The sequence below is a fragment of the Phasianus colchicus genome, chromosome 2 (assembly GCF_987193195.1).
Source record: "Phasianus colchicus chromosome 2, bPhaCol1.hap1.1, whole genome shotgun sequence".
Taxonomy (NCBI): Eukaryota; Metazoa; Chordata; class Aves; order Galliformes; family Phasianidae; genus Phasianus; species Phasianus colchicus.
The window spans coordinates 46,273,603-46,296,212 of record NC_143437.1 but is presented as its reverse complement, the minus strand read 5'-3'; the positions used below and the strand labels follow the sequence as shown (position 1 = coordinate 46,296,212).

Below are 22,610 nucleotides of genomic sequence, written 5' to 3'. Positions count from 1 at the left end.
GGCCTTTTTGTACATTAAATAATTAAAATATTCTAAGCCACGTTTTGTGACATGCATATCCCATAAATTAGGACATCTGACCACTTGTTTAAATTTGCTTTCATTATACCTGGCTATAAACTAGTCTGAATTAGATCCACAGTTTACTTACGAGTGAGAATAATCTTTTATAAAATGGTTTAAAAATAGTTTTGAGTTTTTGTCCCATGTACATCTTCAGGTTTTTCATTATCACCCTCATTATCACCCTTACTAGTGTCTGGATGGGAAGAAAACATTTCAAATCAGTGTAAGAAGTGATTTTTTTTTTAGCAGTTTCCTTTTCAAGTTCTTGAAAATGCAGAATGTGTGTAGTGAGTTTATCTGAGGAAAGAGGAGCGGGAGCAAGAAGAGAACTATATTATAAGCTCGGAACTTTACCAATTTTTAAAGTCCTCGTCTGATTGTATTTATCTCTGGAGAGGTAATGAACGCACTTTTTTTCCCCCTGCATTTGTTAGCTATTAAAAAATAAATATAATTTTGTCTGTCAGAGGGATGGCATAAACTTTGAGGTCTGTGCAGTGCCACTGCTGGACTGTCAACCCGGGAATGGCAAAAACAAAATGGGATCACTATAAGGATCCACATCAGCACAAAGCTCAGAAGGGCAGCAGTTGTTAGTGAGTTCTAGAGTTCTAGAAACCAAATTATGTATATATACATAGGTTGAGCATGACTCAGCATGCTTCAAAGCAGCTAGGTGAAGTTGGCAAATTTTCAAAATTATATTTATTGCAGGATCAAGAATTACATTGATAATATTAAACAATAGGTACTACATGCTGGGTTCAGATGTACCTGGTAGGAAGTCTGTAGCTAAGCTGAACTGAGTGCAGGGGCAGATGAAGCTGCAGACAAAGACCAGCTACTGTTTCATGGAAGTAAACTGTTTTCCCTCACCTGTTGAGAGCCTGTGACTTGCAGGGTGCTTTAGAAAAATGAACTGTGGTAATTTAACTACATAAATTCCAAACAGGATGTGGGCAGCAGGACCCAAAGGGGAGCTTAGTGTGCTGTTTTGATAGTCTTGTGAGTTTTATCTGTTTTCGTTTTTTTTTTTTTCATTTTGCTGTTCATACGTGATATTTGAAACTGGCACCTGACTGAGAATTATTTCTTTGGAGGAAGTGATTGTTCACAAAATGAGTATTTTGTTAATAAAATGGCAGCAAACAGAGCCTGCCTGTAGCTGGCAAGTTGAATGCTTTTCAACTGTCTCAGAGTGGGTAATAATTTCTTAAAACCACTTTTTAAATGGATCTTTTCATAGCTGTGTTGTTGCACAATGTAATTTCCTTCTCTTGTAAGAAAAGCTTAAAACCCAGGAGCAAAACCCAGGAACCCTGCGTGAAAAAAACCTGAGGAGTAAACATACTTATTTGGTCTGTTTTTCTCTGTGGGATAGAGCAGACAAATGTTGATAGTCTGACGAGCATGAATTTTATGTGGGGATCACTGTTAGGGAGCAAAACCTATTGCTGCTTCTAGTTTCTTTTTCTGTTTTACTGTGCCTTCCTGTCCATTGCCAGTATTTCTTCTGAACATCTTCAGCTCTTTCTCTTGCTTCTTTAGTCTTTAGCATTCAGGCAGTCAGTGAGAGAGTAAAGCTCTGCCTTTATTGGGAAGCAATTTGCTGGTGGTGCTGGCTGTGAATGAAATTGCTTGAGATGGTGAAATCCTGCTCCATTTAGCTCACAGTTGGGCTGCGGGCAGAGAGGGAGGCAATGCAGTGCTTTCACCAAAGAGGATGTCCCAGAGGTCTCGCAGATATTTATTTCTCATTATCTTTTACATGCATTTGTCAGGTCCACTGTAATCACTGGTGTTTCTTAATATAGTTTATCTCAAGATAGCAGAAGCTCTTTTTCAAAACGAGAGATTGAACACTCAATTTTCTTATTTTTTATTTTTTTTTTTACTTGGAAGGTGGGAATTCAGATATTCAGACATCTTGTTGTTATTGAAAGAATATCACTTAAAAAAAAACCTTCAACATTTACAACCAGCAAAACATTCAAACCAGGGACTTGGCATTTGCCACATAGGCTGCATCACCCTTCTGTGGTCTTCACAGGTACATGTAGAGTTCCTGGACCAATCTAGCCCACCAGGCTTCAGCTGGCTCTTACAGAGTAGTTATGGAAGAATCTGAAGGAGTTTTCAGTCTCCAAATGGGAAAGGTGACATCACCAGATATGAGGAGTGCTCCAAAAGTAATTCCTCCTATTTTTTATGTTCACCCACGACATCACAGGCAGAAGGTGGTGGTACGGCAGTAGAGGTTAAACCTTCCCATCACTATTCCATTACATATATTACATATTGCATACATTACATATATATTACATGCTGTATGACAGATAGTAGCAGAGGGACAGTCTGACAGAATGGCATCTGTTATGGAAGTGCAGATGAAGCAAAGGTGTGGTTTTCCATTCAAGAGAAAATTGCACCCACTGACAATTATTGAAGCTTGCAGAACATTGGTGCATACAAACGAGTGGGTTTGCACTGGGTGCTGTGTTTCAGCAGTGGTGACAGCAGTGTGAAAAGCAAGCCATGTTCTGGATGGCCATGCATATTTTGACAAGCATGGCATGCAGGCTCTTGTTTATTGCTGGCAAAAATGCATAGGTAATGGTGGTGACTATGTTGAAATAACGTTCTTTAGCTGAATATTTGCTTTATCAAATAGTGGTATTCTGTTCTTTGTATCTCTTGTAGTTTCCAATAGATAGAAAGTGTTACTTTTGGAGCTACCTACTTAGTTTATTTCCACCACATTGTTTGGTGTTTACTTGCTGAGTATATACTGTAATTCTGAAACCGGCAACCTCAAAGTCATGATATCTGAAAAAACAAACAAACAAAACAGCACTGCTTTCTTCTTTCAATACAAATGAAATGGGGAAAGTGTAAAAGATACTTTATTTAGAAGAGTAGCAGTCTGAAGGTATGAAATTACAAATTCTACCTCTAGCTTTTGCTGATTGACTTAAAAACGAGCTTTCATGCTTGAATGCTTTTAAAAAATGTCCTCCGTACAAAAATATGGGGAATTCTACTTAAAGAATAAAAAATTACTTATTAGGAAGGAAACTTGTATGTAGTTCTAGTCTGTTTGAAGTTTGTCTCAGAAGCTTAACTATTTTATTTCCCAGGAGCGAGTAAACATAATCAAATTGCTGCTGTATATTTTCCTATGTATAATTTACTTTCTGCAAGAAAAAAACAAAACCAAAGAAATGAATTATGCTTGTCTTCCTAGGAAGCATATTAAGAGGCTGTACTGAAAAATCACTTGTTCTCTCCTTTTAAGCTTCTACTTTGGGAAATTTAATTTCAGGGAGTCAGGTACATAATCCATGACACTGCTCATGAGTTTAATGTGTGTCCTCTTGTGAACTAAGATGAAAATTGTGTCAGGTGTCATAAAGGTTACCAAGTTATAAGAAATATGGATTTCTTCTTTCTTGGCTCAAAAGATACTGCGCTTTGTAAGCTTAAATGAAATGTCTTTCACTTTGATGTGAAAAACCTGCTAATGAAAAAAGATGATTTTAAGCATGCAAGAAGAGGGAAAAGGGGAAATATGCATTTCAGTTTTTATACAGAGACAAGAATATAGAATATAAATTAGATCATCAATGAAGTCGAATGGTGATATTTTTTGTCTACTGTATCTGTTTACCCTCCTACCTACTTACCTGTCTACCTACCTGTAGTTTAAAGTAATTGAGTGAAGAATAGTGTTGTGGTTTAAGCTGGCAGGTAGTTGAGCACCATACAGTCGTTCGCTCACTCTTCCCCCTTTCCAGTGGGATGGAGATGAAAATAGAGGAAAAGAAACACAAAGTAGAATCATGGGTTGAGATACAAACTATTTACTAAGACAGAAAAGGAAGAGGAAAAAGAGAACAGTAATGATAATTATATATATCTACAAATACACAAAACATGTGATGCACAAGCAATTGCTCATCACTCACTGGAGAACACCCAGCCGACTCCCCACCATTTTTCAAGGTTGTTTGTTTTTTGTTTCCCCTCCTCCCCCCCCCCCATGAAGTCATACAGCATGGAGTATCCCTTTGGCAAGTTTAGCTCAGCTGTCCTGGTTCTATCCACTCCCAGCTCCTCATGCTCCCTCAGCTCCTCTCTTTCTGGAAGGAAGAATCACATCTGTCCCAGCTGAAACCAGGACAAGTAGCAGCAGAAGCAGGATGGCAGCATTCACATGCAAAATCCACTGATAAGGTGGGCCAGGGGCAAGACTCTCCATGGCTCTGTCATTTCAGTTTAGAGAAAGGATGTGCTGGTATTGAAGTTTGTGGGCTTTTTAGAACCTTTTTACTTAGTTTATCTAGCTTCTCTAGGACTGTCTTTTCAAAACTCTTCAGAACAGTTATAACTTGTGCCTTCATTGGCTCAAGATGGAAGTCTGATGAAAACTCACAATTTCCTTCATAGTTTCCTTAGCATTCTTTCTGTTGCCAGGCTGCCAGATAGAAGGGTCGGCTTTGCGCAGGCCATTCCTAAACATAACATTAGCTATTGCTTTCACTGCCAAAGGCTGAATTGCTGGGTTTCCTTCAGTCTGGTAAAATAAAAGAAGAAAAACCTTCTCATAAATATTGATGGTCTAGGTAGAAGGCTATCCAGTACTGAGTAATGTTTTACAAAGTTATGCTTCAGCTGACAACACAAACACATTTGCAAGAACTTTAGTAACAGTAGCTGACTTTAATAGGTTTATTCAAGTGCCTGCAATTAAATTCTCCAATAATACTGTAATAATACTCCAATCTCAAAAATGATAGTGATAGGGAAAGAAATAAAGCTGGAAAAATATGTTAGTTTAAAAACTTAGGCAACCTGTAATATTTGTTGTTGATCTTTTGGTTCCCATAAAAACTGCAGAATTGTTAATTTATAAAATTTCAAGTCAAATGTGTTTTTTTTTTTTTTTTTTTCCCACTTTCTTCAGCTCCTCTAGGAGCCAGGAGAGAAAATAGAGCTAGTCTTGTCTTTCATGAATTGTGCTTGTAGATGAGTTAGCTTGAGTCGTGAAGCAGGATAGCTGTTTTTGGAAGTGCTCTGCAGCTGTACTGTGCTAACTCGGCTCCTCTTCTCTAAACCGTGCAGCACTCCAAGCATGCTCTGCAAAGATGCTTTCTACAGCTCCATCCCTACATTTGCCTCTCCATCTCTAACATTCAGATTCTGCTTGCAGACCTGGGAGTTGAGATTATTATAATGCTCTGCCGTCTGTTTGATTTTTGAGTACTAGAGATGTTATGTCAGAGTGAAGGGTGCAGACTGTTAACTTTTTTATTATTATTATTTCTGTTAATTTTCTAAGACTTGGAGAAGGCTAATTAGGCAGAAAAGCACATATAAACAAACAGAACCAGGAAAAAATGAAGGGACAAGGGATTGTTATAGCAGAGTTCTGTTATGGGTTGGCGACTCATTCACCAGGGTTATTAATCTCAAGTTTCTGATCTAGTATCTACGTATTTTAGCTAAAAATAAGTTTGCTGGCAATTTATTATGATATTATCAGCCATTGTCCCTTTGACTAGACTTTTTTTTTTTGGGGGGGGGGGATTCTTTTAGATATTTGTGACTGATTGTGAAGTTGAATTGATTCAGTTTTTCTCAATATTTCTAAAATGGTTTTCCCCAGTCTGTGGTACTCTGGAATGCACTTCTCCCTCTTTTAAATGAATGTAAATGAATTGTTGAAATTTTGGAAATTCTGGATAAATAATTTAACTGGAATGAACACAGGTGCAGTATCCATCAGGACTGTTGTGTTTGGATGGTACCAGGAGAAATGGGTGTGCTTTTTCCTCTGACTGTCTCCTAGCTCTGAGGACATTCCAGTACACTACATGTGTGTACATATTTCTGTTTGGATCACAAAACACTGAAAAAAATTTAAAAGATACTTTTGCTAACACTTCTCAGGTATTAACTTAAAGTTCGTCCATAGGGGTTTAAGTCAACTTTGTTAAGATGCCTTAACTTACAGATGCCAGCAACAGCATCATTCATGTTACTAAGCATTAATGTTAGAAATTCTCGTTCCTTTTGCCAAGGGATTCATGGCTCATTACTGTCTGGCTTAGTTTAGCAGCCTGTTGTTCTTGCGTTTCTAAGTATTTGTTCTAATTCAAAACAAATGGGAATGTTGGCAACCCGATGGAGACATATGTAGGAAGTAACCATTGGCAGCCTGTTATGAAACAAGATTCTAAAACTGGAGCATTTAAATATGAATCCCCACAAGCCAACTGAGCAGTCATTTCCAGAACAAGGTCTTGAGATTATTTGGTGCAAGCTTTGGAACTTGCTTCTCTTCTCAGGCTGTATTTTTGCAGTTGGCACTTCGTTTGCTTCAGATAGTATTTATACAAAGGAGGTCATGAGAAGAGTCATTCCCTGCAAAGGCAAATACTGCCTTCTGCTGCATGCAGTGTGTTCCTAGGAATCTGCAGAAACTTCACGCGTATGTTTGAAAACCAAAAGTGACTGCACACTGTAAGGCTAGATCTAGACATCTTGCAAGGCATCATTGTGCAAGATAAGATCATGTTCTTATTTTTACAGTATCTTATCTTCGTGATGGAAGAACATAGTGAAATATGACATAAAATATTTCACTTTGAACACAGGGAAGATAAAATTTTATCTTTCATAATTTAATTTTGGCCATGTGTGTAAAGTCTTGTATGACCAAGTTATTTTAGATCATTTTTAGAACAGAGATAAAATAGATTATTAAAAATGCATGAGATATAAATTCATTGGCTTTAAGCTTCTTAATGGAGTGAGGTGAATGAGAAGATAGAAAAGTTTATTTCCCTGTATAGATAGCAGTGTACTGCGAGCTTAATGAGAACAATTCCACTGAATTCACTGGAGCATGCCCATTTATCCCCAAGGCAGAATTAAGTTTCATTTATCTATTATTGTGACAGAAGAGCAAGGATAGTTTACAGTTCCTTTTGCACTAAGTTTCTCAAAGGGGATGAATCTGGGGCATGTTCTAGTCCTCCCATGGAAGAGGTCAGCTGCATCAGGCTGTTTTTTCAGTTCTCTCAGTAATTAACCTTTGAAGTAATGATGTAACCCCTGTTAATGGAGATACACTTCCTCATCTCTGTTGTCTTCTTCAGATAAACTTCATGGTCCTCAGATACCTCAGAAAAAAAAAAAAATCTCTCAAACTTCTGATTGGAAGAACTTTACATCTTCTCTGTATCATGAATTCAGTGGAAATTACAGATTTGGTTTTGCAAATATATTTAAATATGGAACATTATTTTTGTTTTTGGATTCTCTGACATAATCTATGCCTTCAACACAAACTGCAGTGGAAAGCAGAGATACCTGAGCTTGGAATGTATGAGGGCATCTTCCAGAGGCTATGTAGCAGTCACGTCACTGAACTTATAGTAAAGTAAATTTGCTTGCAAAAACCTTTGTACTTCCATAGCTTCATTTGAGAGAGATGGCATTGTTAAATTAAGACTGAGAGAGATAAGTATTGCTATTTGTGAAAAGCATTTGGGAATTAGTACAAGGGAGGAAAAAAAATATGTAATATTAAATGGATATTAATTGGTTCTGAACTTAGATTGTAAACTAGAACAATATTTCTGACATCAAAGGAATGAAGCTGAATTCTGGCATGACCTTTCAAATAGGGTAAGGATTACAAGGAACCTGAATTATTTAAAGATGGAGCTTGATAAGTAAATATAGTTAGTGATCCTAGAGAGGGAGATTAAGAGGATTGTAATGTCATAGATCATAGGCTCAAAGAGACGTAAGAAAACATCCAGTCCATTTTCTTGCTCTGACTTAGTCTCAATTATATTTAAATAATTCCAAGTTTACCCAGTGTGGTCTTGCATATGATCTCATCTCAGTTATGAGATTCCTTCATTCAGTTATGAGCCCATTCTTTCATTCAATTAACTCGCTATTCTTGCCGTAAAATTCTTCCCTAATGTTAACTGAAGTCTCTTGAGCTTGCCATTTAAGTTCATTTCTTGTCCTGTCCACATCAGACATGGGGCACAAATTATTATCCTGCTTCTTTGTGGCCATTTCTTATATGCTTGGAAACTCCTATCCTTTTTCACAGAATCACATAATAAGATGAGGTTGAAACACCTCAGTACTTTTTGGTTTATCATTAACAATAGATCTACTTTTTTGTTAGGACTGTTAGCTAAGCAGGTGGCTCCCTTCTGTCTTTGTGCAGTTGATTGTTCTTGTTGGTTGTTCTCTATTTCTTTTTGCTCTTCCAAAGTACTTGATATTTCTGTGGAAATTTCAGATTATTGTTAGTACCTCAGACTTTTTATCAGACTGCTGTTGTTTCCTGGTAAAAGATTTGAAAAGATCGTTTGTAAGTATTTACTGATTACATTTATCGCATTACATTTATAACATCTTTAGGTAGGTCATCCCCTGTTCTACGATTTCTGTAAGTAAAGTGATGAGAAAATTTTATGCCTATTCGATTTGGCTTCTTGAGCGCAATTGAGTTTTTCTGAAGTATCAGAGACTAAGAGCAGTTGTACGGTGCGGAGAGAAAGTTTTGTAGTTGGTTAACTTTCTATGCTTCTGTGCTTTTGATGTCGAACTGCACAGGTTCAGTTTGTGGTCCGGAGAGCATTTATGCTCGAGTCAGAGCAACAGAAACTTCAAGGCTGTGTGTACATTAAGAAATAACTCAGAAGAATAGGAGTATCTTCATACATCTACCACATGCAATGCCAGAAGACTTCAAATTAATCTGGCTTTCTAGCATACACATCACTGACCTTTTGTGTTTCATACATGCTAGTATATCAGTGGCCCTGATTACCTGAGTGAAACCTTAATTCTGCTCCTATTTTATTTCATTTCTGAGTGACGCTGGTACCAACTGCTGTTTTGTTTAGGCATCTGTTAGAAGGTTTTGGAATGACTTGAATTTTATTCAGGTGGATACTTCTTTATCCTGCGTTCCTAGGGCATTCAAAGCTAGAACAATCCATAGAACAGGCATGGCCTATAGGCTTCTCCCACAGTTAGAATCCACCAGAAGATTATGAATGAGGTGGAAAGCTATGCTTAGACATTAGTGTGGTTGTGCTTTGTTTTCTTGTCATCATACCACCACTGTAAATCACAGAATCATAGAATAGCTAGGGTTGGAAGGGACCTTAAAGATGATCCAGTTTCAGTCCCCCTACCACAGTCAGGGTTACCACCCCTAGGCCCAGGGCCCCGTCCAGCCTGGTCGTGAACACTTGCAGGGATGGGGCATCCACAACTTCTCTGGACAACCTATTCCAATGCCTCGCTACCCTCTGAGTAAAGAATTTCCTCCTAACATCTAACCTAAATCTCTTTAAGTACTGGAAGGCTGCAGCAAGCTCTTCCAAAGCCTTCTCTTTTCCAGGCTGAACAAGCCCAGTTCTCTCAGCCTGTCTTTAAGGGGATGAGCTCCAGCCTTTTGTTCATTTTTGTGGCCCTGAAATGCAGGCTGGTGGGTGAAGAGAAGACAACTACAGCCCTTTTGTGTACCATCATCCCTGTGTTGCAGAAATCTTCTAAGTCACTGTGCTACTGGAACTGCATTGTGTCTGAATGTGTAACCTTGTATTTCAGGTATCAGTCTGGTATTTTTATTAGCTGTTTTCATTTTAGCACATTGTCAGCTTAATTTCAATTCTTAGTGGCTCGTTTGCTCTGCGTATCAGTGAATAGTGTAGTTTAATGCTACATTCATGCATTTGTGAGCATGGAATAAATACAGTATTATTAAGCTTAGCACTTGGGACTTAAGTGCTTGAGAAACTTTGCATATTGCTAAGCTGACAAAGTGTTGTTCTAAGGTGATAAAAGCAGGTGTTCCTTTTTAGTTGCCAAGTATGCTCCCATGTGAGAGGCTCGATAAGTAGTCCAAATTACATCTAAGAAGAACATTTGCCCGAGCTTAATTACTTTTCATCACAGTGCCAAATCAGAAGTAGAAACAAAACAAAACAAAAACAACAAACCAAACCACCCTGAAAATACACCATGGTCTGTTTAATTTTCCTCATTTAAAGCCCTGTGGTAGAATTCTTAACTTCAAAATAAACTGCACACTTTCAGCAGTAGAGCACAGCAATTTGTGTGACTTATTCTATGTTTGGCATTTAAGTAAAAGTAATTTTTTTGTTCAAAAATATAAGTAGTTATTACAAGATGTGCAGCTGTGTCACTTCAGCAGGATATAGTTTTATCATTAATCAGCACTTTTCTGTGAAGATTCTGCTAGTATTACAGCCTTTTAACTATCTTTATTGAGAAGAGTGATGTTACTAAGCCTGGCATTTAGATGTTGGTGTTTTGTGAGTTAAACCTTAGTCTCATCAAGCCTCGCTCTCCTACTTTGGCCAATAGTGTTTGCCTGCATGGTGGGCCTCTGAGTGCATCAGACTGTGTTCATTCAATCCTACTTAAGTCAAGTCTCTCATCACAAAGCCTCCGTCAGCTTTTCTTCTGCAAGGAGACTTCATCAGTAAGTCAGCAGGAGAAGGGATTAAGACCACAATAATTTATCTATGTGCCCTGCGTGATGTGCAGAGAATTGTCAATGTCATAACCCCTTAGATCTGCATTATTATCTCATATTTCAGTAGCAAGGATTCATTTTGGTGAGAGGTCTCCTTTATTTAAAGAGAATGGAGTGAAGTCAGAATTGTAGTACAAGACCAAACCAGGGATTCATCTGAGAGAGCGAGGCTTTGACATCTACATACATTGTCGGTATTTTGGGGAAGTATCAAAAAAACCAACCAAACAAAACACTTGCCTGTTTTTATCTCTTAGCAGTTGCTGTGTAGGTGAAACTGTATGGAAGCTAAGATTCTTTACCGTGTTTATGTAGTCTCATCACTTGTGAGATATCTTAACTTGAAAATAGAACTTCTTGTTGAATGTAGATCAACAGTTTCATGCTGTAAAAAGACAGAACTATACATAGGAACATAGCCTTTGGGCACAAGAAATAACTAATCTTTGGTTCTGCTCTGAACTGATAGGGCTTCTTTCCAGTGCTGGGAATAGCATTTTAACACAGATGTTGATCAGCTGGAGAGTCCAAAGGCAAACAAGAATCACTGAATACTCTGAATATATAACAAGCAAGGAAAGGTTGGATATTTATTTTATTTTAGCATGAAGAAGGCACAGCTGTGTGGGTGTGTGTTAGTAATTTTCAGATACAAGATTTTTAAAGAGTGGAAGGGAATAATCTATTCTGCATATCCATTGTGGAGACAAGAAGAATTTGTTGTAACTGTGACTAAACTATTCATATTGGACATTAGGAAAATATTTCTGGAGTCAAGGGTAGTCATCAATGTATTTTTACATATCAAGCAATATTTGAAAGTGTTAGTGTCATCCATTGGAGAGCACAGTGTGGTCATCTGAAAACCTTTCTTTGCTTGTAAATGCATTCCAGAACTTCAGATAGGAATCTAAGCAACCCTAAGGAACCCTGTTTGAATTCTAGCAAGTGATCAGGACAGAAGACAGCAAGTAAGGCCCACGAAAGAGGTGTCTAATTTGTTGCTTTGGGGAAGATGCGTGTGTATTTAAAAATAAGCTGCAATGTGGTATTAAAAAAATGCCAGTGGCAGAACAGTGAGCACATACAGTATAATAGTTATGGATCATCATGATCTAGTGGTATTACTGTTTAATATGATGTGCCTTGTCACAAGGCAAGGGGTAGAGAAAAGATGAAAGAGCATCTCCGCTACAGCTGGTAAGATTTCCTATATTCTCATTTTGAATATGCCCAAAGCAATACTTTTGGAAATCTCTTATCTGTCAAGTGAGAGACAGGGAAAGAGAGGTAGGAATTTTTTCTTATATTCCTCACTCTTCCTTTATTTCTCATCAGACATTTAGTCATTAAACTAGTTTAAACTTGGCTAAAACTAAAAAGTTTCAGTGCAGTCTTTTGATTCAGACAGATTTTCCATTGCAAATTCACCTTATAAAAAAATTCTGCCTTCAGAGTTGAATGCACTGTAATTTGAAGCAGTTTCCAGTAGTTACTGAGCTGCAAATGCACTTCTAACTGAGTTGTATTTCAGGCCTTAGTTCTCCTTGGACTGCTTGCTTGTACAGGTATCAGGGTAACAGCACCACATCAGTACAAACCAAACTGCATAGGAGCACCACAAAGTGCTGGGGGTAAATTGGCTTAATTGTATATGTTATTCCTATAGGAATGCAAAATAAGTTTTGCTGCAAACTATATGTAGCCATATAAAAGATTATATAAATAAAGGTTGCACACTACACCTTTATGAAATCAAAGCCTTTAGGGGAGAACACATGCAATTTAATCAGTTTTTTTTCTTGTTGTTTCAACTAAGTTGCTCTGCTCTGTTATGTGTATATTAATACTCATAGAATCATAGAATTGCTCAGGTTGGAAAAGACCTTCAAGATCATCAAGTCTAACCTCATCCTAACCATACTACTCTAACAACCCTCTGCTAAATTTTGTCTCTGCTTGTCATCTGATTCTTAACAAGATCTAAGACTGTAGTGCAGGCAACCAAAGTGAATTGCAAGCTTTAACACTGGGCTACATCTTGAGCTGGCACTAAGGGGTGAATCCATCACTTTTCATTTAAAATAACATGCTGGATCTTGATCAAAAATGCTATCAATATAAACAAATGGAGTGGCTAATGTATCACTCTCTATTGCCAATAACCAGTGGAAAAAACCCTCTAGTTTGATGAAGTCTTCTTTCTTGATTAAATCCGGCAACTATATGGCTAAATGGACATCTACAATACTGTTCCTGATAGATGTTCCAATGAAATGTGTTCCCCAAAGGATTGAATCCTACTTACTTTCCTGTAAAAGCAGTGACTCCCAAGAAGGACTGACTGATCTTAGCAAGCTTTACAAGATGACCACTCCTAGGGCACTAATGATTCAATGAATCTAGAAACAGCACCTGAGTCATCCTAGTTTACAGCTCAGCATTTTAAGAAGAACTGAAGTTCAAATCTGTTTGCTTTAAATCACAAACAGTGGCAATAATACAGGAGTTTCTTCAGAAGCAATGTAGACATCAGTGTGTAAAGGAGCAACTGGATGCAGTAACTCAGTACCTTCCCCTGTGGCGGGTCACCCTTCCTATGAAGCAGAGCCTCACAGCAGCTGGACAGGTTTTGTGCCACCTGTGGAGGTCTGGGATTGAAAGGTGCAGCATATCATTCCTTGGGTACATTTCTTTTAGCCTGAAAATGACAATCTGCACCATTAAAAAATGAAAGTATCAGAATGCTAATCTTTCATTGTCTCAGACTCATTTTCTCCTTATGGATGGAAAGACCATTTTTATATGCATTGGTTAAAGGGAATGCATTTATTGTTCCAGATGCTTTCTTAGTGAATAGTTACAATTTAATCTAGGCTGTGCAGGGTCCTGGGGGAAGCAAGCAAGTGCAACGTATATCTACATCATTAAAAATAATTTAAGTGTGATGACAGCTGAAAAATAATCATACAAATATGTTCCATATTTATTCTTCAGTAAAGATAAATTGTTATTGGGTTTCTCAGTTTATAAGTCAAAATGCAGTATTTTTTTTTTAAGATGTCAGCCTTCAGTCTGGTATCTGTAAGTCAAGTAAATTCAATAGATACCTGTCTCACATTTTGTTGTTTTTTCCTCAGATTGGAACTTTCCACATTTGTTTATTTATTTAATCCCCCAAAGTCCTCTTGAGGTAGATAAATACCATGTTCACATTCCCAATGGGGAACTAAGGCGTAAGGCAGGATGAAAGTAACTTAGCAGAAGGCAGCTTTAAAGAAACAGCTTTTAGAAAATCTATAGATGTTAGCCTGCTGGGTTAACTGAACGTTTTGATGTTGCTCTAGGTAGTTTCTCTGTTGCTAAACTGTGACTGAATTGACTGTGTCTTTTGAGTCCAGGCATGGTATATTATCCTTAGAACAGGAAGTTTACGTATACAATGACAAAATGCTATTTTAGTATTAAAACAATTCTAAGTAAAATTTTGTTTAAACGCTATCTTGTTGTGATACTTAGGGAATATGAAAAGGGCTAATGATTGAGAAGAGCAATCACACATAATCCCTAAATGGTTTTTTTTTTTTTTTTTTTTTTTTTTTTTAAGCTGTATGTAAGGATCACTTAATCTACTGCTGGAAAACAACCACATGTGAGCTGGAAAGCAGCAGCTGTTGAGCAGCTCAAAGCAGTTTGCGTGACAGTTGAGGGGGGAAAATAAGAGGTCTCTTTCTCATGCCAAGCACTCCATTGCTCCAATCTGGTTAACTGCTACTGAAGTACAATGGCAGCTTAAAGTAGTAAGGACACATTGGAAAAAGAAACTAAAACTCCTTATTACTAATGTAAGAGATGTAAAAATGAAATTAACACTTCCCTGGTCCTTGGAACAATCAAGCTCTCAGTAGGGCTGTCATTAATCTCTATACAGAACATTAATCTATACAGCTGCTAAACTCTTCATCAGTTGCCATGCTTGTTTGCACTGATCCTTTCCTTCTTATAAAAGACTGAGTTAAGATTTGAACCAGCTAAAGCCAAATGAAAATATGGGTAATGTGGAATTATCCCAGAACTTTGATATGAATTAGCCAATAGGAGAGCTCTGCCCTTTTGTTCTGCGTGGGGACCGTTTTCCTGGAAGAAGAGCAGTTAAGCCATGTCTTGGCTGCGTAATATATTCATCCAAATTCTCAGGTTTTCACTCACTGTCTGTAAGCCAGAAAGCTGAGACTCAGGTTGTAGCAATTGGACAGATCAGTACAATGGGAAAAGGTGTTTCACCAGAGGTGTAATGACAGAAGGATTGTCATGATAAAAAGATGCTATAAGGAAAGAAGATTGGTTACCCATATCAGAAGATTCCAAGTTCATATGAGAAAGATCCACCAGGGAGGAATCTCCAGCTAGAGATCCTTCCCCAGTGCCATTCACCCTTAAATGAGGTCTAAGAGAGGTGCAGCCAGGCTGCACCCCTTCCAGTCACACAGCTGAATTGCCTGTGCTTCCAGGGCTGACCAGGTCTTTTCCCCAGGTGTTCAATCAGTGGTTCAGGCCATGACTCAACAGTTACCATGTACTGTACCACCTTGAAGTCATTGTGTCACTGATGCAGGGGCTGTTGGGACTGTTGGCTGTTTTTGCATAGCTGAATGCTTCTTTCTCTCTGGATGCAGCTCAAATGCAGGAAACAGTAACGACAAAATGTGCTTTCTAGAGTACATTTTTATGTTTGACTGTCTTTCTGTAGTAATGTAGTAGGATTTAATCATTGCCAATTGCAGGGCTTAATTAAGTGCTAGTTAACACTTATTACTGTCATAGTCTTGTCAAATGGAAATAGCTGCCTGATGACCTAGGGGCTGTTTATATGAATAACTGTTCCTCAATAAAAATAAGTTTTCCCATTTGTCCCTGAGATTAAAATTGAGGAAGAAAAAAAAATCCCTTAAGAAATTTATGGCAGATGTTTTATTTTTGCAGATCTTGTTTTTGATGTAGCTTGCATTCTTTTTTTTTTTTTTTTTTTGCTGTTATTAAGCTTCACTCAACTATTGAGTATATTTAACTGTAGTTTGTGAATTGCATATTTAAAATAGATGTTTTTGCATACAGAAAAAATAAATCACTAATAATTTATGCATGTAAATAATCCATTTTAGGTAACATAAATATAATTCTATGTGCAGATTAAATATTCTCATTTAAAAACAAGGCTCTTAATATTCTGTTTATGTAAAAAGTGGTTGGGACGCAGGATATTTTAATGATAGTTATTAGTGGGAGAATGATAGCAGTCTTGAAGTTTGATTTGAAGAGTTACTGGCAGTGTGGATGTTTATCCATTCTAACTGTATCTCTTGAGGTTTTCATTAGAAAATATCTAGTTCTTCAAACCTTGAGGGAAACTAGGCTTGTAATTCTGCACTTGGTTCCCCTTAGACTCTGCTAGTGAAGAGAAAAATGAGAAGAAAATTACTAATTAAATTCCTTTTTGAGTTTTCTCACAGAAGAGAAGTGTAAGGGTTGTTGGTTTTTATTTCCTTGTTTTTTTTTCTTCTTTTTCCCCTTATGTCTACTGTCCTCGTTATAGCGGTAGCTACAAAGCCAGAAGAGTTCTGTGATTTGTCTTATTATTCAGATTTGGATCATGTGAATCTCTTAGGTCTTTTTCTTCTCTGCAAATTGCACAAATCTAAAGAGTTCTCTTATTCTAATTTGTGATGTTGGTAAGTTTCCACTGCAGACTGAATGATGGATGCCTTGGGGACCTGTGCTAGTAACTGCTCAGAATTTTTTCTTAGACTTTTGCAGAAGGTTACGAGCTTGATCCCCAGCATCAGCCATTACCAACTAAACTGTAATGAATGAGGAAGCTTCTCACTGCATGAAATTAAAGGTTGTTCTTAGAAGTATTTGTGTGATGATGCTAAGCAGGTTTTGAGCTAGACCACCACTTATCTGAATGTAAAAACTGCTAAGTTATTTTAATCAAACCCACTGCAATGTCTTCTCCGTGCTAGAATTCTGCCAAACATCTGGCTGGGAAGTTGCCCTCGGCAGCTGGAGCATGTGACGGTCAAGCTAAAGCACGAGCTGGGTGTCACAGCAGTGATGAACTTCCAGACCGAGTGGGACATTGTTCAGAACTCCTGGGGCTGCAATCGCTACCCAGAACCTATGAGCCCTGAAGTCCTCATGAAACTGTACAAAGAGGAAGGTCTTGCCTATGTCTGGATGCCAACTCCAGACATGAGCACTGAAGGTAATGCTCAGACCAGTCTTGCAGCTAAATTAATAACAATAAAACCTTTGAGTTACTAAACTGTTGCTGTCATGGCTGCCTTTTTTTTTCTTGCATAAATTTTGTGTGAAAATACAGCTAGAGCACAAGGATATTTTTGTTTTATTTACATTTTCTGGTAGGTAGAGATGCCATCTAAACTACTTTGTGTCTGGCAGTATATGCACAAGCCATCAGACACTGATAACTGCTTGACTGCTTGTGCTTTCAGCTTGCATTCAGCTTGTATAATGAAAATATGCTGTGTAGGTGGAAGACTGCAAGCTTGCACAGCAGGACAGCTCGCCATCCTTGCTGGTTTAAAAAGGAGAGAGATAGTGCTGTATGTCTAGTGTAGCCACTCCCTTCCCCAAGCAAATTATTTTTGTCTATACTATCCCAGTCTCATGAATCTCCATGGAGTCATTTCTATAATTATTTGTAATTGATTTAGAATACCCATAGTGCATTGCATCATAACATAAATGAATACTTTTAATTCCTCTGTTGGAATGCTCATTTCAAAATCTTGCTTTTAGCCCGTAGGTAGGAAGTGTGTCTTTGGCTGGTAGGCTGCTCACTCAAACAAGAGTGCTTTCAACAGAGTGAAGTTCACTGCCATGATCAGGGAGCTGTCACATCAGGAATGGGGCATCAGGAAGGACAGGAGACCTTAAGACAGGGATTTGAAAGGGCTTAACGTCAGTGCTTATCTATGCTGTGAGGAAAAGTTACACTTTGATGTCTGCAGCTTCAATTCCCAGAGTAGCAGGGAGCGGTATCAAGAAATACAGTATATTCATCCCTTTGGGAGTGAGAAAGACTGTTCTTAATCATACACAGACTATTTAACCATATGCTCAGTACACAATTAGGTTATAAGAGTTTAGTTATACAGGAAAATGCTATTCTGTTCTCCCTCCTTCCCTTATGATTGATGTTACTGTTTTCATTACAAAGTTTTGGAAAGCAGCAGTGCGTAGGTAGATTTGCAGACCATTGGTGGTAAAAAACAAAAACCTTAAAATAAAAAAAAAAACATTTTTGTATTGCTGACTTGAATGCTATAAAAGATGCATTTTACAGGTTTTGAATGATCTGAATCTATGTTGCAAGAAGAAATGAAGGTTAGAGTAGGTTATTTGAGGGGAAAAAAAAAAAAAAAGAAGAAGAGAGAAAACAGAAAAATATATAGCATTTTGCCCTTGTTGATTTACAGTGCATCAGGCTGTGCTGACAAAATCTCTACTGTGAACCTAACTTTCTCAAACGCTAGTGACCGTGCCCTTGTTTTTATCTTTAGGAAGAATACAGATGTTGCCACAGGCTGTCTGCCTCTTGCATGGGCTGCTGCAGAATGGACACACTGTCTACGTTCATTGCAATGCTGGCGTTGGCAGGTCTACAGCTGCTGTCAGTGGCTGGCTGAAGTATGTGATGGGATGGAGCCTGCGGAAGGTGCAGTACTTCTTGGCTTCCAGAAGACCAGCTGTCTACATAGATGAGGAAGCTCTGATTCGTGCTGAAGATGATTTCTTCCAGAAATTTGGACCTCTTCGTTCCTCATGTAAAGTAGAAGAGTAGAAAAGCAGAAGAAAAAAAGGGCGGTGAAGAACAATCCTTACATGTGAATCCCAGCGATGAAGAAATCATGAATCAGACTTCTGCCTCTCCTCATCAGATTGCACACCTGTCATAACAGCCCTGAGAATTTTGTTAAAAAGTGCCTTTGAGTGTTTATCATTTGTGTTCTTTAAGCTGATACGATTCATGTTTTTAAGCCTTTTGCTGCAAGTACAAGACCCGAAGGTCTGTGAAAGGAGACTAAGATTCTATTTTAACTATTTGCCTACAGGAACTGAGTGTTAGGGTAGACATAATAAGACAAGACTTGAAATAAAATAATTACTGTTGGCAGTATTTTAGTGACAGAAAAGGAAGATGTTCTCAGAAAAACAGGTGTAAGGTTGACTGAGTTGTGGTTCAGTTTTGGATGGAGCTGAGGATAGTCAAAGCGGCTCAGTTGTTTTAGAGTGTACATTATTGAAATGTTTTCTAGTAATTTTGTAGAAAAATGGTTTTAGTGCAGAAGACCAGAAACCAATTTTTCATCTGAGTTTGTTGAGCATAAAACTAGTATCAAATGCAGCCAACTAATTTTTTTTTTTTTTTTTTTTGCCTATGCAGTTCATGTTAGATATTTTGAGAGCTCACAACCCTGCATGGGTAAAACCAGTTTGCTGTAGGATAGGTCCAAGATTGACCAAGGGAGGAAAAACATTCTCTAGAGAACAGAGGATTAAGAATACATAAACATTAAGAAACTAATTTCTATAGATTTATTTTTCAGTGATTTTTTTTTTTTTTCTGGCCAACTGACTTGTCCTTCTAAAGACCCCATCAGTGCCAGTGTAATATAACTGATAAATTTAGTTTATTTGAATATGTAATATAGAAATGAGCTGCTCATGGAGAAAGTCCAGCATAATGCAATATGATATTTTATTTAACTTCTACTTTAATTATCTTCAAAAGAAAAATGGTAATTTAAGTTATTCTAAATGTGTGGTTTTGATCATGACTTCGTTTCTGGTTTGTTTCTTTGTTTTTGCTTTGAAGTAATACTGCCTGTTTGGATATGAACTGTTAATGGAGAATGCCCAGCATAACACAATATGTTTTATTTATCTTCTATTTCAGTAGTCTTCAAAAGGAAAAAAATGTTTAAATTATTCTATATGAGTGGTTTTGATCCTGATTTGTTTTGTTTTGTTTTGTTTTTTACATTTTTTGTTTGCTTGTTTGGTTTTGGTTTTGCTTTGCAATAACAGTGCCTATTTAGAAAGTGGGTGAGAAAAGTTCACTAATTAAATAACATCATGGTGATTCCAGTAGTCCATTTTGTCCTTTGTATTTGGCTCTCAATTTCATACGTAACAGGAAGGGTGATGACTGACCACTGTATGGGGTAGGGGCCAGCCACTTCAGTGATGCTGATGATCTGTTGCTTGTCTGCTATGCTATGCCAGTTCTGAGGGTCTGCTGTGTGCCCTTCCAAATCAACATTGAGAGGAGGAGGATGCCATGAGGAGCAGAAACTGGAACTTGCTTAATTTTTACAGTTCTTTTGGGATACACTTGAAACCCGAAGGTTAAATTGTGTTTCTTTTCGATTTGATGCAATTTGTCTATTGTGACCAACACTTGTGGCTTTGCCCCTGAAATGTTATTAGTTTCATAGCTGACTGTATTTCTTCCTTAGAGTTCTTGGGACTGAACGGTGCATAACATGGTGCACACAAGTGAGTGTACAGCTAAGATATAACCATGCTGTGTTGGCTACCTTAATGCTCGTTTCCTTAGCAGTTGAAGCAGACTGATGCTTCGTCTCTTGAAGTGCAGGAGTTCAGATGATACAGAAGCCATTTATTTAAGGAAGCCCTGGCAAGGGATTGTTAATTCACTGTTTATTGCCATTTCAGTTTCCTTGTCTGTTAAACTGATGGTGAGCTGTATCGTATGCAGATCACAGTAGCTGATGAAATACGTGAAAACAGCTTGTCAATATCATTTAAACAGCAAGTGCAAGGAGTTCTTATGGCTTGTAATCCCTTTGTGCTGATTTGTCGCTTTTTTTTCTCATTGCCACCTCCTTGCTTTCTTCATTGAAGGTCAGTCTGTCACAAGTAACATCCATTAAAAGTTCTGTCTGTTGAAAGCAGCTAGGAATTCAAATGCTGAAGAGATCATTGGAAAAGGCTACAGTAATAGAAAAAGCAATAATATGAAAATATAATGTGTATTACATGATAGAGCTGCATCTACTGCTTATTTATTACAATTGCAATTTGCAATATGTTCTTCTGCTGATTGGATCATTAGCTGTTTCCACATACTAGATTCCTTATGCAGTTTCGATGTCAGGATGAGGACAGCTCTGTTGTTTACATCCTAGTATAGTTTACCAGCTTAGTCATAAAAGTGCTGTGATATTTAGAGAAGGGCAACTCCCATTGAAAGAATAACACACAAATAAACAATAATGCTAATTTTACAGTGCACCCAAAAAGCCAAACTAATGTGCAGACAGTAACAGGAACCAGGTAGAAATATTGTTATAAATTGTCACTGAAAAGCATCAGTTAAGGAAAATGGTTATCTGCTTGTAAGAACATCAGTATTCTTTGTCCTTTTCTAGCAGTTTTTCACCTTTGCAGTACTGAAGAAGAAAGCAGGACTTGTTACATGAGATTGGGACCATTTATGATTCAGGATACTTAGAGTACCTCTGTGTCATTAATAGGCCCAGCAATAGTGTCTGTTTGTTCCCAGGGCTATGTATCTGAAGGATCAGAGCACAGCTAGCTCTTTCAGGTAATGTTATAACAAACGCGGCCCCTTGATGAATGGGTTGAGGTCTGAGAGGTTTGGTTTCATGAATATTTTTGATATCAGAAAGCAGTTAATGTGGACCTTCTGCATGAGATTTTAGTCATGGAATGCAGTTCAGTGAAGGACACTGGGCTGGCTGGCAGAGCTGCTGTATACCCTCTTTCATCCCTGGCTCCTGTGCACACTTTGTACTTCGACCTCTTTGGTATTTGTCTGCTCAGGTGCTTAGGTGGCAAGCTCTCAGTCTTCCCTGTCTGCTTGTCCAGCACTGAACACAGTGTAGCTCTGGATGTGGCTGGGAGTTGGTTTTGTGGTTTTTACTGGGTTGTGCTCCTGAGTAGCTGGAAAGTCTTACAATGGGCAACTGAGTTGTATGCGCTGCACAAAAGCTTATTGCAAAACAGTGTCTCTGTTCTGGGGTATTCCACCAGGACAGGGTGGAATTAGGATTTGAGACTCACAGCCAAGCCCTCTTGAGGAAATGTGATGGAGGTTAGGCTGTAGGTGGGCAGGAGCAGGGAATGAACTCCCTATTTAAAACAAAAATGTACAATACACCAGAAAATGCTTGGAAACTCTGTACGTTACTGTAAGGTGACTCTCTAGCTAAAGTAGACCTACTTTTTGAGTTCTATAGGATAACACATGGAGTTTACTGATCTCCAAATGAGAAAAAATATGATAGAAAATCATCAAAAATTTTACCATAACTTTATTATCCTGCCTCTTCTTTTATGTTTCCCCATTAAATTGCAGCGAGAGGTTTTGTATCAGTAGTAGAGTTAAAACAAAAATCTTAATTCATTAAAATATGTACTGAGGCTGTGCAGTAGGAAGCTGTGAATAAATATTTAGAAGCATAATAACTACCACAAAAGTATATATTTGGCAAGCAAGCCCTAACTTCTTGTAGAATAATGAACAGCAGACAGCCTTTAGCTAAAATGGAATTGGATTAATGTAGCGGAGGACAGGATATAGATGACTTTCTCCAACTCGAGCTGTTTACATTCCATGTGTTAAATCAACACCTCTGCAGTTGCTTCTTTAAAATATTCTGCTGGAAAGAATTATGGTTTATTTTACACATATTTATAGCTTAAAGTTAAAGGAGCAGCTCTGAGGGAGCAGCCTTTTGAACAGTGGAAGTTAAGGAATTAATCATTCTTCAGTTGTCCTCTGACACAGCACTGACGTCACCAACGAGACCAAATCATACGAATTCATAACTGATTTTCTTCCTAAATTAACAAAGGAAAGGAAATT

At 37.9% G+C, this 22,610-nt stretch overlaps 1 protein-coding gene across 1 annotated transcript in view; it reads left to right on the top strand.

The window, feature by feature from the left end:
* The window catches only part of EPM2A (EPM2A glucan phosphatase, laforin), a 38,952-nt gene extending 17,883 nt beyond the window's left edge, over window positions 1-21,069 (top strand). Inside the window, exons 3-4 of the mRNA XM_031612352.2 lie at window positions 16,693-16,934; window positions 18,256-21,069. Of these exons, the coding sequence (XP_031468212.1) occupies window positions 16,693-16,934; window positions 18,256-18,536 (523 nt within the window). The 3' untranslated portion in view covers window positions 18,537-21,069. The remainder of the gene's footprint in view (window positions 1-16,692; window positions 16,935-18,255) is intronic.
* Window positions 21,070-22,610: the final 1,541 nt, after the last annotated feature.